Source organism: Notolepis coatsorum (genome assembly GCF_963971535.1).
Source record: "Notolepis coatsorum genome assembly, chromosome: 6".
NCBI classification, from domain to species: domain Eukaryota; kingdom Metazoa; phylum Chordata; class Actinopteri; order Aulopiformes; family Paralepididae; genus Notolepis; species Notolepis coatsorum.
The window spans coordinates 66704193-66723669 of NC_140170.1; the positions used below are offsets into that span (position 1 = coordinate 66704193).

The window sequence follows — 19477 nt, forward strand, 5'->3', positions numbered from 1 at the left end:
AGCTAACATAGCTGACAATGCACCCACTGTTATTCACTGGTACCTAAATGGAAGTTGACTCCACAGAGATATTTTGACTCCAAAGTGATCCTGTCTTGGCTCCTCTTGTGGAGGTTACAGTGGCTCTCTCCACTTAGCTCCTCCTCCTATGCAGGGGGGGGGGGGGTCTCAGCGTTTGCCCAAATATGGACTTCCGGATTGTGTTTCCTCTCTATGGAGTAAATGAATACATAATCATACATACACACTGTGAGGTTAACAAAGGCTTTTTAAACATGGATGTTTTGAAATAAATACATCTCTCTCTCAGTTAAAATTTTTTTTAAAGAAATTAAAATAAGCAGTTGACAACCGGGTCTGAAGCCATTTTGACATACAGTATATCATGCCATTTAGGATAAATCAAATCAAATCAAATCTGTATCTGCACCTTGTGTATACTGTTTACTGTTACTCATAGTATACATTGAATGAATGAATGAAAACTTTATTTAACAGATTGCAGAATGGGTACAATACAGTACGGCTCAATACACACAATTGTTATGGGGATGCAGACCAGAGAAAGACGTTTATCTTGTTTATATCAGGGTCCCCCATTTTCAATTCATAGTGACATTTATGACATAAACAACATACTGTATGACATCATGACATTTATGGCATAGGGACATACATGACATACAGATACAGGTATATAGTACTGTTACATTTGTGACATATACGATATGCAAATATACAGTACTGTTACCCATAGATCCTAACAGAGAATATATAGATAGCAATCAATCAATCAATCAATCAAATTTATTTATATAGCACGTTTAAACATGACGCTTGTCAACCAAAGTGTTTCACATAGCTAAGCTAAGAACAAAGAAAAGTATAAAATAAACAGAAAAATAAAATAAAATCAACGGATAGACAAAGGAAAAACAGAACAACACGTCAACGAGTACGGCAAGAGTCAAAGTGAGTCAGGGAAGGCCAGGCGATATAGGTGGGTTTTGAGTTTTGATTTAAAAGACTCGATGGAGGGGGCAGATTTGATGGACATGGGGATGCTGTTCCAGAGGTCAGGGGCTGCGACCGCAAAAGCACGTCCCCCCCTAGACTTGAAGTTAGACCTACGGGTGGTTAGGAGACCCTTATCAGCCGATCTGAGGGCCCTGGCGTTGGTATAGGGGGTGAGGAGGTCTGCTAGGTAAGCAGGGGCCTTACCATTTAGGGCTTTGAAAACCAATAAAAGGACCTTGAAGTCTATTCTAAAGCGCACCGGGATGGGGAGGAGACTGTACATTAGGAGTGGTGGGTGGGTGGGAGAAAATATATACATACGGTGGGGAGGAGACTGTCTATTAGGAGGGGGTGGGGGGGGGTTTGGACATTTACGGTGGCCAGTTTCGAATTGCAGCCTCCCGTAGGTGCTCTTTAAGAGCGGTTTTGAATGTGGGTAGGGATTCACATCTTTTTACGGCTGTGGGTAGGGCGTTCCACATTGTTGTGGCATAATTGCAAAATGTATTTAGTCCCTTGTTTGTGCCGAATCTGGGTTGCACATGATTTGTGGAACTCCCTCTGGTGTTGTTGACGTGGTATTCACTGACCTTTGGGAAGTATTTTGACATGTACATGGGTACCTGTGTGGTGTAGTGTATCTTGTAGACCAGGCCCATTGCAAGTTGCTGTACTCTGTCGTCTACTCTAAGCCATCCTAGGTAGTCAAAGTGGGCATGGGTGAGGTGGGTTGTAGGAGTAAGGTCAAGCAGTAGTTTGACCAGTTTGTTTTGTGATGTTTGTAATCTTGTTTTTAGCACCTTTGAGGTGCTTTGGTACCATGAGGTGCAAGCATAGTCGTAGTACCCTTGAATGAGTGCTCCTGCCAGAGTCTTCAGGGTATTCTTGTTTACCAGTGAGGAGATCCGGTACAAGAATCTAGTTTGTTGGTTGACTTTTTCTATTACATTGGATGCCATTTTGTCACTAGGATGGAACCTACAGTAGGTATGTCATTTCATCTTTCCTTGTGACAATATTGTCACCCACTGTAACTGAGAAGCCGTCGGTCTTGCTGAGTTTGTTATTTGATCCGAAGAGAATGGACTCTGTTTTACCCAGGTGTAAATTCAGATTCAAATTCTTTATTGCCTATATTTATTGTAATGTATAATATAACCGATAGGGCATACAGACCCATATCTGTACCTTTGTTTACACTGTACATTTTTCTCATATTTTATATTCAGATCAAATTGTATTGCCTATGTTTATGTCTTTCTACTATTACCCTGCCCATACCTGTACCTCCCCTCCCCCCTCCCCATGCTGCTACAACGAATTTCCCCAAGGGGATCAATAAAGGAATATCTTATCTTATCTTATCTAAGTTACCTCTCATGCAGGCTGAGTCCATGGTGAGTGGCGCTAAATCCTGGAGCAGCAGCACATACTTGTGTAGATGCTGGTAATGATAATGATAAACAGCTTGGACATGTCCTCCAGGGTACTGTTGTCTCTGGGACCCAACCAGGACACAACACAAGGCTCATATATTGGAGGCTAAGCCTCCCAATGGGAGATGGCAGTATACGGTACGGCAGTATACGGTTGAGATTGTGCTGGTGAACTGTTGGGGGACCATGCTGAATGGAAATGCAGACTAATTTTTACTGTGCCATGTGTTATATAACACACTTTTTCCACAGGATATAACGATGAAATGACGGCAGCGACATCTCCTCCGTTTTACCCTCCTGGCACACAACCGACAAAGAGAGTTTGAATCATCCCGTTGGAGCCATTCATTTCCTTTCATTTAATTTCAAACCTTTATTTAAACTTGAAAGGCAAATGAGTGACTAATTTACAGTCACCTCTAGTGTACATACATAGTTCAAGGAACACGCCAACATTTTGGGAAATTAGCTTATCGTCTTCTCCAGAGAGAGACAAGAAGATAGATACCAATGAATGGAAGCGGACAGTGACGGGTATGAATGAATGAATGAAAACTTTATTAACAGATTGCAGAATGGGTACAGTACAGTACAGCTCAATACATACAATTGTTAAGGGGATGCAGACCAGAGAAAGACTTTCGTCTTGTTTACATCAGGGTCCCCCATTTTCAATTCATCGTAACATATATGACATACATGACATACAGATAGACAGTACTGCTACATCTATACATTTATGACATACCAGATTTGCAATTACAGTACTGTTTGTGATACAAAAAGAGTCCAGAAAGAAAAGAGTATATACATTAGGCGTAGAAACTGTACATTGGATTGGGTAGGTGGGGGTGGGACTGTACATTGGAGGTGGTTGGGGGGGGGGGGGGGGGGGGTTGGGTAGGAGTGGGGGAGGGGGGGGGTTGGGTAGGAGTGGGGGGGGGGGGGTTGGGTAGGAGGGGTGGGTGGGGGACACTGTACAACTGTACAAACAACACTGTACATTGGATTATTGACAAGACCATACTTGGTAATTTACTGTACATTGGAGGGGGTTGTGTTCGGACATTTACAGGGGCCAGTTTCGAGTTGCAGTCTCCCTTAGGTGTTTTTTGAGAGTGTTTTTGAAAGTGGGTAGTGATTCACATTCCTTTACAGCTTTGGGTAGGGCGTTCCACATTGATGTGGCATAATTGCGAAACGTGTTTAGTCCCTTGTTTGAGCCGAATCTGGGTTTAACATGATTTGTGGAGCTCCCTCTGGTGTTGTGATCGTGGTATTCACTGACCTTTGGGAAGTATTTAGTCATGTACATGGGTACCTTGGTCGTGTAGTGTATCTTGTAGACCAGGCCCATTGCAAGTTGCTGTACTCTGTTGTCTACTCTAAGCCATCCTAGGTTGTCAAAGTGGGCAGGGGTGAGGTGGGTTCTAGGAGTAAGGTCAAGCAGTAGTCTGACCAGTTTGTTTTGAGATGTTTGTAATTTTGTTTTTAGCGCCTTTGAGGTGCTTTGGTACCATGAGGTGCAAGCATAGTCGTAGTACCCTTGAATGAGTGCTCCTGCTAGAGTCTTCAGGGTATTCTTGTTTACCAGTGAGGAGATCCGGTACAAGAAACGAGTTCGTTGGTTGACTTTTTTTATTACATTGGATGCCATTTTGTCACAGGAAAGATTTGCCTCTAGGATGGAACCCAGGTAGGTAATATCTTCTTTCCTTGTGACAATATTGTCACCCACTGGGTAGCCTAGGCATTGTCCAACTAACACCTCTCCCGAAGGCTCCCCGTCACTCTCCGCTTCCATTCATTGTGCTAAGCTAGGCTAACATGCAGACAGATAGATTTCTACTGAACGCACAGAGAGGAAACTGGTATCTATCTTCTTGTCTCTCTCTGGACGGTAAGCTAATTTCCCCAAATGTTGGCGTGTTCCTTTACGCAAAGAAAAAAGGCATATAAAATCACACAGCATATAAAATCATAAAAAGAAGTAAGTAAGGATAACAATCAATTAAAAAATGTACAACTTGATTGACAATGGTTGGAGAAATTCCGCAACAGAGGGGAGAATCTCAAGCTTTAAGGACTGTTGGAGTTCATTCCATGGGCTAGGCCCGGCATCATAGCAAAATGCAGATTTACCCAGGTAGAGGAGGCCTCATGGTCACATGTTTTGTTAGAATCAGCACCCAAGTTTAAGCACTGTTTGATGAACATTGTTACTCAGATGTAAGAGTTGTTGCTTGGGTACATAACCTGTAAGTCGCTTTGGATAAAAGCGTCAGCTAAATGACAACATTTATATGTCAAATGTAAATGTGTGGTTAATGACTATGTAGAGACATTAGTATTAATGTATTAATATCATATTGTCCATAATGATGAGGAATCACATATTTTTGGGGACAGTACCTCCCAATAATTCTTGAGTTAGTTGCTGTCCCCCAAATGGTGGCAGTCTTCATCACAGAGACAGTCAGAGTTTGAGCGAGGGGTTGTAGAGATGCCCCTCTACATTTCAAAACACCACAGTCTTCATCACAGAGACAGTCAGAGTTTGAGCGAAGGGTTGTAGAGGTGCCTCTTTACCTTTCAAAACACCACAGTCTTCATCACAGAGACAGTCAGAGTTTGAGCGAGGGGTTGTAGAGGTGCCTCTTTACCTTTCAAAACACCACAGTCTTCATCACAGAGACAGTCAGAGTTTGAGCGAGGGGTTGTAGAGGTGCCTCTTTACCTTTCAAAACACCACAGTCTTCATCACAGAGACAGTCACGAGTTTGAGCGAGGGGTTGTAGAGGTGCCTCTTTACCTTTCAAAACACCACAGTCTTCATCACAGAGACAGTCAGAGTTTAAGCGAGGGGTTGTAGAGGTGCCTCTTTACCTTTCAAAACGCCACAGCTTTCTCACAGCTCTCCTTGACCTTAACGTAGAGTGAGCCGTTTCACAGTTGACTCATTAAAAAGGACTCAAGCAGTTGGAGAATACGTTGGGGGGCATCATACGTTATACTGGCAAACAGCCAACTGCTTTTTACTGTGTGTGTGTGTGAGAGGGAGAGAAAATATCTGTATAGACAATCTACTAGGTAATTTTGAGTCAGGTCACTGTTGAGTAATTTAACTCATTGACTGCCAAAAACAAGTATAGTTTTTGGTGCCCATGCGTTGAACGCCAAAAATTAGTATATTCGTTTTATGTTTTTCTTTTTTTATTATGATACTAGACACTCTTCCCACACCTTGTGTATGCATTTGGTAACACTGATAACGATCGAATCCCGATAGGTGGCAGTGTCGCCTACCTTGAGTACATCTGGGCCAGTTTCTTGTCCCCCATATGAACTCTGAACAGCAAACTGTTTGTCAGAGACTCTGTAGTGATTGTGTATGGCGAATGATGGAGATTATTATGAAGAGGAAAATCAAGGCGACAATCCATCCAGGTGGTGAGTTTTCACCAGACTACATTGGAGTCGGCATTTCTGGTAAATCATAAAAATACTAAAGCCAAACCGGCCGAGGATGTAATGCCATCTGTTCACCGCGCCACAGTAGTCGCAAGAGCACACCAGATCCCGAATATTTCACTGAAATGTTCGGCGATAGCAACACAGACAACGAGATTACCGTGTCAGACCCAGATGAGACAGAATGGATGCCATGTCGAGAAGCAGGTAAGATTACCCATGGTGGTTTTGTGAATAGAACAATCATATGTTTCAACATGAGCCCTTTGACCTGGAAATGTATAAGTGTTGAGCAACAAGCACGAACTGCGCATGCTTCACAAAAGACGCAATATCTCTCTTCATAGAAAATTAGCAGGGATTTGGGGGGGAAATGGCCACTCTTTAGCCTGGGATTGCACCGGAACGGATGTATGTAGAACTAAACGGTTTGTTCCCTGTTAGAGTATAAATATTGCCTTTCAAATGAGCCATAGTATGTCTCCATAGCTATAATATAGAATATACGATGGGTCTGCTGAAATTCTTTTATGAAGGTGCAAATACTATATTTGACCAGGATGGTCGGTCCATGCAAGCCTGGATGACGCAGAGGCACTAGTGATCCATCATAATCATTCCCCCGAAACTAAAGGAATCCAGGGTTCCACTAGCAGTGAACCCAATGAGACTACGTTAACCCACTTATCTTCAATTCAGATACAGTGCAAGCGATGCTGGAAAACCTGGTTCCTCTTGACCCAATGCTATGAGAGGCCGTTTCTACATGTAGGGGATATTAAGTACACCCCTAGAGGCTTCCTATTCGTTAAAGAGGTCAGACCCCAATTGCTATTTTCACAAAGTGGCAGCAATTCAGAAAAGTCAGGCAACCCACCAAATAATACAAGAAGTGTTGTTCTCTTGGCCGCTAATGGCAAAGTAAACATGGCTGCATTATGTAGATAAGTGCCAACTGCCCTCTACAGTTTATACCATTATGGAATAAAATAATCTTCCTGGGACAAAATCTCCAAGACATGAATTTGGGGGTTGTTGGCAAATACACACACCTAGGAAATTATGTGCAATCAAGAGACAAACCCAAATTAGAATCTCAAGGCGGCATTTTATTTGACAGACTCAGACACCAGCTTTGATCTGGTTGTTGGGGGGGATGCGTTTCCCCAGGTGGGTGCCGACCGTCAGACCAAACTCCTTGTCGGCTTGCTTCTCCTGGACCTCAGGCTTCAGCAGGAAGCCCTTCTCCCCATCGAAGCACTCTGAGGGGGTGAAGGAGAGGGGCGCCTCTCCCAGCAGGCCCGGCAGGCGTGTTCGCCAGGCGTCCAGCATGACGGTGCGGGCCTCCAGGGGAACGTTGGATGGAGCCCAGAAGATCTGGGGAGGCAACACCTGGAAACCACAGTAGTGCAGGATGCCGTTCTGGAGAGGAGAAAATGTATAGCTTTAGGGACTTTATAGTAGCGGTTCTAAGCAATGTAAAAAATAAAGACAAGTTAGCAATTTAGTCCACAGCTTACATCCTACAATACAACCATCATATGGGAGGGATATGGACAACATTTATCAAATATAGACCACTGCACTTCCGCATTACATTTACACAGCGGGCCAAGCAATAGTAACTTTTCCACACCTACTCCCGAACTACGCATGCACAGATTGCCCATGGAGTCTCTGGATTTCTAGGTTTATCAATCTGCGCATGCGGAGTTGATGCGGAAAAGTGAGTATAGCTCAGCAGAGAAAGTGCTGATTGACTTGGGATTGGTCTCTCCCGTGTTCAGGAGACTCCCGGCATATAAAAGTATATTGGATCATGTCTCCCGCACCCATACCTACAACCACTTACTGCATGTCAAGGCTCTCATCCACATTTTCTCCCCACGCTCCCTCCCATGATTTCAGAATACCGGGAGTGTTGTGGTGTATGGCCTTGTGTTGCAACTGGCATTTAAGAAAAGTTATAATTATTTTGTCTCGTCTTGTTTTCAACATACATGAGAAATTCTCCTGGTTTTTGTAAATTACATTGTGTCCTCAGTTGTAGTCAACAATATTTAATTAACTATTTATTAGTCACGTTAGTGTCACATGGCCTTCAATAACGTGACGTCTCGTTGTAGTCATGAAAAAAAAGCTTCGTTGACGAACATCTTTAGTCATAATTTTCGTTGACAAAATTAACACTGGTTGCAAAGTGGGGTGGGGGTCATAATGCCAGAATGTGCGCATGAAGAAGTTGATCTACAGTATGAAAACTGAGGGTACTGAAATACCTGGATTGGCCACAGGGTGACATTCATGTCTCCATTGATTCCATCAGCACTGAACATAGACTCATGGGACCCCGTGGTAAAGGACAGGATGGCCTTCTTATCCTGGTTGAGAGAACATTACACATTTGAACCCTTATAGTACCATAAGAAATTACAGGAGTTTTGCTAAAACCCAAAGCAAAGACATTACAATCTGACAATTCCAACTGCCGAGACGATTATAATCCAGTAAAGACCTTGTAACAGTCAAATGTGCCCATTATATTTGTCATTATTTAGTTGCAGTGCCATGTTTAGTCACCAAGTGGTGCTCCATTGTTTGTACCTGATGTAGCAACAGGTCATTTGATTTAACTTGAGCCAGTGACTTCACTTCCTGTCCACCTGCCATCTAGTAACGATGTGGCTAGAGTCTGAAACCATTATTTGATCCATGTACATTGAATTAATATAACGCTGTATGACCAGGCACCATATGGTCATAAGCCCAACCTTATAAGTATGTACTAAGTCCCAAAAGAGACAACATCCGATTAGCTACTTGCCAAGATATGCTGGTGCAGTCATTTTCATGCCGACAAGTTGACATCACACAGCCAGACACGTTACAACCTCTTGCCCGTACCTTGAAGATGCCTAGACTGTATCGCTTCTCCAGTGTGAAGGCAAAGCCCAGTGTGAGCACCCGATCAATCCAGCCCTTCAGAATGGCGGGGACGGTGAACCAGTACATGGGGAACTGAAAAAAAAAAGTCAGGTCACCATGATGTGGGCAGCTACCCACTTTCTGCGGTTTAGAAAACATTTCAGTATCAGAGTCATTGAGGTTTAAAAAAATAAAAATGGAACCAAGACTAGAATGTAGAGCATTAGATATAGTTGTGGTTCACCTTGTATTACCTCATAGTCGTAAGTAGGCAGTGTCAACTTCATTCCACTAGGATTCACCCACCTGGAACATGATGAGGTCAGCCTCTGTGATTTTGCGGTGTTCTTCAGTGATGTCAGCTGAAAGCCTTCCTTCCTCCAGAGCCAGCCTGGTCTCTTCTCCATACCGGAAATGATCCGGGTTCTCCGGCGCTCCTGGTGAGAGATCAGATATTAGGATTTCAAGATGTCAAGAGAAGGTCCGGCTGACTGTTTAGAATAAAAAATACCATTTACATTTTCGGCAGCAAACGGTTGGCTTTGAGAAACTAGTATACTTGTTTTTGGTGTTCATTGAGTTAAGAGCAGTAGGCAGCCGTGCCGATTTGTTCCTCCTAAGCAGATACGTCTTGAACCAGCAGTGGTTGTGAAGCGCTTTGTGGCGCTCTTACCTGTGATGTCTTCAGCAGTAGCCGTGGCTTTAAACTTCATGGCGTACAGGTCAGACACCTCCACTGAGCAGCCCTGAGCGGTCAGGAGTTCAACTGCAGCGTCTTTAGCAGCGGCGCTGAAGGAGCCGGTGCTCTGGTGGGCGTACACGATCAACACCTTCTTTGCCGCTGCAAAAAGTACCATTTTAATATCATGCACCCAAGGTGCCTAGCCTTCGACTACAGAGACGAGAAGGAACAGACGGATGGAACTCCCTGGCTACTTCAGTCACAAGCTCTGGGAGAATAAGCAGACAAGGGACAATACCATTAAAAAATGTTGCCATGTTTAGTTTTAGAACCCTTGACATTTAAAATGTTTTAGGAGTTTCTCAAATTCTCCCAAACCACACCAAACAAATGGTTCCACCTCTGGGGGGGGGGGGGTGTTACCATTGAATCTTCCAGTAATGTAGCGGAATGTAAAAACACACCAATTACAGTCTACTGCTACCATTATGTTGGTAGAATTAACATGAATCTATATCACAAGACCGGCCAAAAACAAAAGGCACATTCTTGGCTTCCAAGTAAACCTAATTATACCAAGAAAAGATCAACCAACAAGGTAAATACTAGTAGTGATACAATGTTGCTACCAAGAAATACAACTGATTACATTATTATTTTTTTTTTTTAACTCACCCATTCTGAGTCCTGTTATGACAAAGACTAAGCTACAGATTGAGAAAGGATGTTGATGGTGGGAGAAGCACAAATGTTAAAGCTCAAGCTGCCGTTCTTATACTGCTCTCCTCCATGTCACTCCCAATCACACAGCTGTCTGCCAATCAGCTGTCTGCCAATCAGCAATCAACCCCACCCCTGCCTGGGTCTACTTGCCATAGCCCATGGGCTTCAACATGATACTGAGCTACATACTCGTTCCAACCAGGGCCCTCATTTATCAATTTTTCTCAGAAAGTATTCTATTTTCATACGTAAGCACAGAATTTAGAATGTGTGCACGCACAAAAAAAACGGGACTTATCACACGTGCGTACACAGGTCCTACGCACACCTGTCTTGATAAATATGACTTTGATCCTACGTTTGAGCTCGTGCACTGTTTTAAGTATTTGCATACCAGAACCGCCCCGATTAACCATATACGGTAATGGAACACCCCCATGAAATGTGGAAAAGTGGACTAACCCGAGCGAACTCTGAGAGACTTCACTGAGAGCGAGATTTATCACCGAGGTCCAACCAACAAATTGAACGTATACAGCATTTCCCGTTGTGAACAATCTTATTTGGAAACATGACACACAGAATAATAGTATTTAGCGTTTTATTTTAAACAATATTTAATCGTATGATTATAGATATTTTTAGAGAATAAATAAATCCAATGAAGTTGCCAAGTTCACAGACAACTCTGCGCTCTAATGCCTATTATGTGCGCTTGTCATGAGCCCGTTCTGGTCAGAGTCATATGGCTTCAGTGGATAACTATGATCTGCATGTAAGTGAATATGAATGAGACTCCGGCCACCGGCACATTATCAGCCAAAATGCGCATTGCAGATTATCTGTACATTGACCAAGTGGAATCCCTTTCACATTACTGATTACTGATGGAGCAAACTCTGAGAGATTGTTCACAGAGGCGCTGCCGAACCAAGATATAATATGATGTGTATAATATAATGTGTGTAGAGGCATATGATACAATCTATTTTGTTGTTGGTATTAGGCAGCCTATATGAAGTACATATAATAGCAGCCAGCCCATAGCCTACATTATGCAACAGTAACTTGCGCATATAATAACACACAGCCCTGCGAAGCCTGCATACAGTAAACTAACTTGATCATTAATCTAGCTGTTGTATCTTTACGCTTATGAAAACATTAAATAATATGTATAGGCTATAGGCCGTCGCTTTAGGCTATATTCTCAAATTGCATTTAATGGCTGAATGAATGAATGAATGAATGAAAACTTTATTTAACAGATTGCAGAATGGGTACAATACAGTACGGCTCAATACACACAATTGTTAAGGGGATGCAGACCAGAGAAAGACTTTTGTCTTGTTTACCTCAGGGTCCCCCAACTCGAGTCCTCGATATCCTCGCGGACGGACCAGTATACCTTTCATATCATATTCATATCATAGTTTACTCTATCAGCCTACCAGCATGTAATACGTTCTTTGTTAGAACTCAACTCGTTATTATTTTGCGCATAGATTGCAGAAATACAGGAACGTTTTGATTTAGGCTTTGACACAGAATACAAGTCATGATATCACCCACACGATATATGCTCTGTGTCCAGAGCATGTATGCTTTTCATTCATTTAAGACACATTTATTGCAAGGGTTTTGTATACACATACACTCAACAAATAACCTCTGTCTGTTCTCGTTGCAATGCGTTTATATCGTGGGTGTTCATATGACTTGTATTCTGCTTACAGCTTCGGGGTTCCACTTATTACGTTTAACAATGGCAAAGCCTTTTAAATATAATCAAAACGTTCCCGTATTTCTGCAATATATGCGCAAAATAATAACGAGTTGAGTTACGCGGAGCGCAGTCAGTGCTTATTTCCGCGTTGTAAAAATATTCTACCACCGGGCGCCAACTACGCATGGTCCGACCTGTGCTTAAATATACGCACAAAGTCAAGCACAAGTTCAAATAGATAAATCCTACACTTTGCTTAGAAATGATCGTACGCACGGGTTACGCACATTTCTGTGCGTAAGTCACGTTGATAAATGAGGGCCCAGGTCTGATTTTATAAGTCTCATTTGTATGCTTGTAGTAGAGCTATATCATCATACATGGAGCAGAGAGCTCCTATGCTCCACATCCTTACAATCAACATCCCTGCACATAATTGCATCTCTAGGTAGATGATTACTTAAGTACTTGTCTGTATGAACATAATGTGGCAGATCTCACCCCCCCTCTCATGGATATGTGAAGGATGGGAGATATTGCCACGGAAGGAGTAGACAATTAGGTAGCTGATTTAGCACTGATAGAACACACCTGCGCATCATTAGTTCACCCAGATCTCACATGCACACGCCCAGACCCACACACTAAAAAAACCCTAGGTTAGTCAGGAGTAAGGGGGGGTTTTGAGCCTTTGACACTGGAGAGAGGGAGTAGCAGGCCATGCCAGGGGTTCGTGGGGGGCGGCTGTTTGGAGAGGAAGACAAAAGTGCGGTTTGTTCATGTGGGAGGGTGGATTTTGAGAGGTGCGCCGAGTGGCGGCGTCTGCGTCCGTCGGAACTGTGCAGCGAAGACTTGCGTGGGAGTGGTAGTAGTCGGTGGTGGGAGGCGGAGGATGTGGCTGTGAGGGATCAGAAACAGCAGAAACCTATCGATTGGTGGCCCCGGCCTGTGAACGGCTATCCAGGGTATTGGGAGGATCGTGATGGAAGTAAATGGTGTGAGGAGGGCGAGGAAGATAGCGGTAGGGATGAGAATGGCGATGACGACGGGAAGGGGACGGGTGGGGCCAGTATGGAGTGTAGTGGGGAAGAGAGTGGGGGAGAGGAGTGGAAAGAGGTGGGGAAGAAGAGTAGGGAAAGTGAGGGGAAGGGGAGTAAGAGGAAGAAAGAGAGGGGAGATAGCTTGAGTGGGTCAGAGGATGAGGGTAGAGGAAAGGGTTTTGTTTTTTTGTATTTTATTTTTTTATTATTTTTTAAACAAACACATAAACAAACATGACAACACACGATAAGATATACAAGCATTAGTTGACAGTGCACATCCAATGAAATCACATTTTGGTTAATTGTCTTATATAGGATATACCCTTAATACCTGTTATCTAAAAACCTACACACATACTCTAGCTCGTACCCCCCCCCCTCCCGGACCCCCCATTGGATAATCCATCCATTTTCCCTCGCTCCTAACCAGACATTACCATTATATGCTAGCTTTTATTTTCTCCACCACTTCTAACCACAATGTCATTTTGGATTCATTGAGACCCAAAATTCTTGCTGTAGATATTTCTTGATAGCTCACATCGAGATATGTAATAATCCAGACCTTTCGGCACATTTTTTCCGGTTGGAACCATCGTGATGCTATCAGCTTTTTAGCCACTGTGATACCCGATAAAACCAATCTCTTTAGCTGCACACTCAAAAACATCATTCAGCAGTAATACAGAGGGGTGTACAGGTATATTCCAAGTTAAGAGATTTGATAATTGCTGGGTCACCTCTTTCCAGAATATCTTAACTGGTGGGCGGTCCCAGTACATGTGCATAAATGTCCCCTCGTCCCCATTTGTACATAAGGAGCATTTGGAGTCTTGTATAAGACCCATTTTTTTCAGTCTTATAGGAGTCAAGTATGTCCTGTGAATATAGTTAAGATTGATTTGTTGATGGTCCGGGTTCCTTGATGCGAGTCGAACATTTGCCCAGGCTTCTTGCCAATCAAAATCACTTTCCAGGTCTGGTATATCCCTCCTCCAGACGGAGTCTAGGTGGAGGGTTTCATACGAGGACGTTAGTAATTGATGGTAAAAATCTGAAACAAAACCTCTCGATGTCTCTCTTTCATAGAAGAATTTGTGGTATCTGTGGTGTTCAATTGGTTTCTTTAATGGAACACCTTGAGTCTTCAAACATAACAATAACTGTATGTAAAAAAGATGTGTGGACTTGGTGAGATACATTTTTTTGCGTATTTCTTCATAACTACAAAAACCCTGTTTGTTAAAAACATCCCCTAATGAGTGTATGCCTTGCTTTTCCCATATAGGGAATCTTATAGTTCGTTTTCCAATCAAGAGTGCATTGTTATTGAATAAGGGAGTATGATTGTGCCATTTATGTGAGTTAGGATATTTTTTTTGTGTTTCACGCCATATCCGGATCGCATGAGTAATTATGGGGCCAAATTTCCGTTCGCAATGCTTAATTGATAGTTTAGTGCAGGGGTAGGCAACCCTAGGCACACGTGCCTGCATAGGCACGCGGGGGCATTTGCATAGGCACAGGGGGCAGCAGTAAAAAAAAAATATATATATATACTTTTTTTTTTTTGCTTTGAAATATTATAGTGAAATATTTTGCACTGTTGTCGCATTTATCTTGTTGAAATCCTCCCACAGGTTCTTTTTACTACCACATATTTAATTGAGACCCTTTATTTGTTTATTATTTCAATTTAGCTGGAAATACATTGCTACATCATTCAGTAACATTTGCAGAGCCTTATAACAAAAACATTATTACGGTCACCGTTGTGACCAGTGGGATTAATCAACAAATTGTATTATTTATTTTTCTATTTCATTGAACATTGCACATGTTAAAAGCCATTTTTTTTACTCAAAATGTGAGTATTACCAAGTCAACTTGTGTTCTTAAAACAATGACAATAAACATAGTTTTATTAGGTTGAAATAATGTGGTTGTGTACTTATTTTTCTGTTAACTTATTATGGATTGAAAACTGAAACCCTTAATGCACAGTAACTGAACTCAATATTTTTAAGTTCTGGTAACTTATTATTATTATTATTATTTTTACAGTGTAGTCTTGCGATCAATCAAAACTTATTTACACGATATACCTCACATTCACCCTCCATTTACATCCTGGTGTTCTCCTGGTGTTCTCCATTAGGCCTGTAGGTGGAGCTATGACAGCACACGTACAGTACACACACAGATGGTGTGTGATGTGTCCAAAAATGAATGGGCAAATGTGAGTGAAATGGTTGCACTGTATGCAGCTGTTTGTCTGCATTGCATCCCCCCCCCCCAACTCAGATTTAGGGTTGATACAACCATCATAATAATATTGTTAATAATAACAATAACAATAATGATGTAATAATGTAAAAATTATCATTAAAAATACCTGATTATGAGAAAAAAAATTACGATGCATGGAATATTGTTTAGGCACACTAGTTACAACTATATTTCAAACAGGCACTCCATGTCAAAAAGGTTGCTGACCCCTGGTTTAGTGTATGCTATGTCCTTCAGTCTATGTGGGGCTACTATGTTTTCTTCTAATTTTCTCCAGGATACTAATGCTTGGGGATCAAACCATGTTGTCAATGATCTTAAAGTGTACGCCTTAAAATTGTGGAAAAAATCTGGAAATGCCATGCCACCGTCTGCTTTATTTCTCTGTGCGGTGGATCTTTTTATACGTGGTGGTTTGTTATTCCAAATAAATTTGTATGTGGAGGAGTGTAATTTTTTCAAGTAACCCTCTGGAGGGGGTAACGGTAGCATTGAGCTGAAGAAGTTGATTCTAGGTAGTACGTCCATCTTAATTGATATCCGTGCCTGTACTGAGTTTTTAAGTTTTGCCCACCTATCAAGGTCGTCTTTGATTTTGTTTTGGATTTTTGTGTAATTGTGCTTCACCGTTTGTCTTATGGTGGGGAATATTTCCACTCCCAAACATCTAAAGTGTTTTACCATAGGTATCTCTCCTGGGAGGGTTATATCTTTTTTTGCAGGGGCGTTAAGTGGAAGGAAAGCCGACTTCTGCCAATTTATCTTGAATCCCGATAAATCTCCAAAGTTCTCAATCAACTTGAGCAGATGAGGCAGTGTGGTGTTGGGGTTTTGCATGAACAGTATTACGTTGTCCGCATATAAACTAATTTTATGTTGTGTGCCCTTGATTACGATTGGTTCTATGGATTGGGATTGTCTTATATATTGTGCTAAAGGCTCTAATGATAGATCGAATAGTCCGGGACTAAGAGGGCAACCCTGTCTAGCTGAGCGTGATACCGGAAAGATTCCGGAGGTGATTATACCTGTTGTAATCATGGCCGATGGGTCTTTGTATACTACTTTAATCATATCAATGAAACCTTTACCTAACCCCATCTTCTCTAATACTGCCCATAGATACGACCATTCCAGTCTGTCAAAAGCTTTCATTGCATCCAGGGACAGCATCGCCTTAGGTATGGTGTCGTCCTTATCGGCATCTAGTACGTGCAGTAATCGTCTTATGTTATCAGTGATCAGGCGGCCTCTTATGAAGCCAGTTTGGTCCGGATGAACTAAAGACGTCATATGTTTTTGTAATCTGATGGCTAATACCTTAGACTTAGAGTACAGTTTGATATCGGTTCCGAGGAGGCTTAAGGGTCTGTAACTGCCGCACTCGGTGGGGTCTTTGTCTTTTTTGAGAAGGACTGTTATGAGTGCAATATTGTCGTTCTTATGGAAGTTCCCCTCCTTGACTGAGTATAAGATCATATTTAGTAATAAGGGTCCAATTATGTCCCAACAAGAGAGGTACATTTCTGGTGGGATACCGTCTCTTCCAGGAGCCTTACCACTTTGCATTTCGGATATGGCCTTCTTGAGTTCCTCTAGTGTGATCGGTGTTTCTAACTGTTTAGCGTCATCTTCTGAAAGTTTAGGGAGAATAATTTGATTAAGATATGTGTCCATTTTGTTTTGTTTTCTGATTTATATAAGTTGGAGTAGAATTCTTTGAATGTCACGTTTATTTTTTCAGGGTCTGTAACAAGTACTTGTTGAGCTCTAATGGTAGTTATATCTGCAAATTCTGCATTAATTCTTAATCGCATGGCTAATAGGTGACTAGGTTTAGAACCTTGGGAGCACTGCTGTTGTCTTGTGCTACGTATTTGTATTTCCGATTGTTGTCTGTATATGGCATTGATCTCTTTTTTTAGTACATTAACTTGATTTTCTAGTCGAGTTGAGTTGTTGTATTGTAAAGAATTAAATAACGTTGAGTAAAGCGTTTCCAGTTCAGCCAGTTTTGTGCATCGATTCTTGCGCATTTTGGAGGAAAAGCTATCAGTGAAATTCTTGATCGTTCCCTTTACCGACATCCATATTATTCTGGGGTCCTGCACCGAGTTTGCATTCTCCCGTAGGAATACTGTAAGAGCTTCTTTGAGTTGTGTAATGAATTCCTTGTTATTAAGCAGCATCGAGTTAAATCGCCATCTTGGGGCTCGGGAAGATAGTATACCAAATGTTCCTTTTAGGAGTAAATAACAATGATCTGATAATGCATTGGGTATCATTTCCACTTCATAGTTATCAAATAGTCTCGGGGATGCAAAGACATAATCTATTCTGGATAATGTGTTATGTCTCGCAGATCGACAAGAGTACTTTCGGGTTGTGGGGTTAAGTGATCGCCATAAGTCATTTACACCTGTAATCTTCGACCAATCCTTTAATGCAAAGGAAAGGGTTTTGTAGGGTTGAATGTAGTGGTGCGATTTGAGGGAGAAGGTGGAGTTAGGGATATAGAGCCGAAACAGCTGTCAAAGCTCATTAAAGCGCAGTTAGGTGAGGTAAGGTACGGGAAGGTGTTGGGGGATGGGAACTTGTTTATAGGGTGTGTAAGTGTAGTGCAGGTAGAGAGGGCAAGGGAAATGAAGAGCATAGTAGGGGAGAAAAGGGATGGTGGGTGCAAGGGGGTGATTGGTGGAATTCCAATTAAGGTTAGTATGGATCAGCTGTTAGGGGATTTGAGGAGTGACGAACGTAATGGGAAAGTTAAGAGTGTAGAGAGGATGAAGAGAGGGGCAGAGAAGGAGGAGACAGGGACGATAGTCGTTCAGTTTGAGGGTGAGGTTAGTCCGAAAGTGGTATTTTTAGGGTATTTGGCATATAGGGTTAGGGAGTTTGTGCCGAATCCGTTGAGGTGTTACAGGTGCCAGGAGTTTGGACATATAGCTAAGTGGTGTAGGAAGGGACAGAGATGTGGTAGATGTAGTGGGGAGCATAAGTATGGGGAGTGTGAACAGGGAGTGGAGCCAAGGTGTTGTAGTTGTGGTGTGAAGCATAGTGTAGCGTATTGGGGTTGTGAGGCGATGAAACTAGAGGTAATGGTCCAGCAGGTGCGAAGGGAAGGTAGGATTTCATATGCGGAGGCAGCTAGGAAGGTAGGACAGGGACAGCAAGACAAGGGACAGGGGTTTAGAGAAGGGCAGTTGGCAGTAAGGATAGTGCAGGAGGATCAGGGAAAGCAAGATGGGGGGCAGGGTTTTAGGGCAGGGCATCTGTCGGTAGAGGAAGTTCAGGCGGAGAAAGAGAGGGTGTTTAGGGAGAAGTTGGATATGGTGGCCTTTGTGGCAGGAGTGGTGAATACAACAGCGACGGTTAGCAGTAGGACAGAGAGGACTAGGTTGATAGTTCTAGCAGCAGTGGGACACTTGGGGATGAAGGGGTTGACAGTGGAGGATGTTATGAGGGAGTTAAACAGGGTGGCTGATCAAGTAGCGTTAGAGAAGGGGGGTGTGAGTGAGCGAGTAGGTCAGAGTCAGGCCACAGGGGGCGAAGCATGTATCGTAGAGGGGGAATCAGTCAGGAGGAAGCAGTGTTAGCTGCACGCCATTGGACTGTGTGGGGGATGGATTCCAGTAGGTGGCGGTAGAGTAGAAGGAGAAGAGAATTTGTGAGAAGATCAATCAGTTAGGCAGCAATACGCCGAAAGGTGTCTAGTCTGCCGGAAATCACACGAAGAAGAAGAAGAAGGAGGAGTAAGGGGAGCGGAGGTGAGGTTGGAGTTTTATTGAGAGAGAGATATTGAGTTATTCGGAGTTGTGTAAGGTGAGCGGTAGTGAGAGGTGAAGGCGAGAAGGTGTTCTTTGTGTACTGGACCCTGGACTGGCTGAGAAACCCCCTTGTGTACTGACCCTGGACCGGACGACTACCCTGAGTATTGAACAATCCCTTTTTGTCGGCGAGCCCGTTTTGTGTTTGTGACCATCAGACTGCATTACGACCACTCTGCCTATCAAACTGGATTCTGCCTTATTTCAATAACTATTCTTATTGATTGATATTGCTCGTGTGGACATGTGAATTTGAACCGTGGCGAGTACAATAAGTACAGATTTCCTCCTTTGTGAGGGTTAAACAGTCCAGTTTTTCTGTGTTGACACAAATA

At 42.7% G+C, this 19477-nt stretch overlaps 1 protein-coding gene across 1 annotated transcript; it reads right to left on the bottom strand.

The window, feature by feature from the left end:
* Positions 1-7049: 7049 nt before the first annotated feature.
* On the bottom strand, positions 7050-9709 carry LOC311229517 (NAD(P)H dehydrogenase [quinone] 1-like; the record flags this gene model as incomplete). The annotated part of the gene is made up of 5 exons (XM_084315594.1): positions 7050-7349; positions 8207-8308; positions 8832-8945; positions 9159-9289; positions 9526-9709. The coding sequence occupies 5 exons, from the start codon at positions 9707-9709 to the stop codon at positions 7050-7052; spliced, it is 831 nt and encodes a 276-aa protein (XP_084171720.1).
* Positions 9710-19477: the final 9768 nt, after the last annotated feature.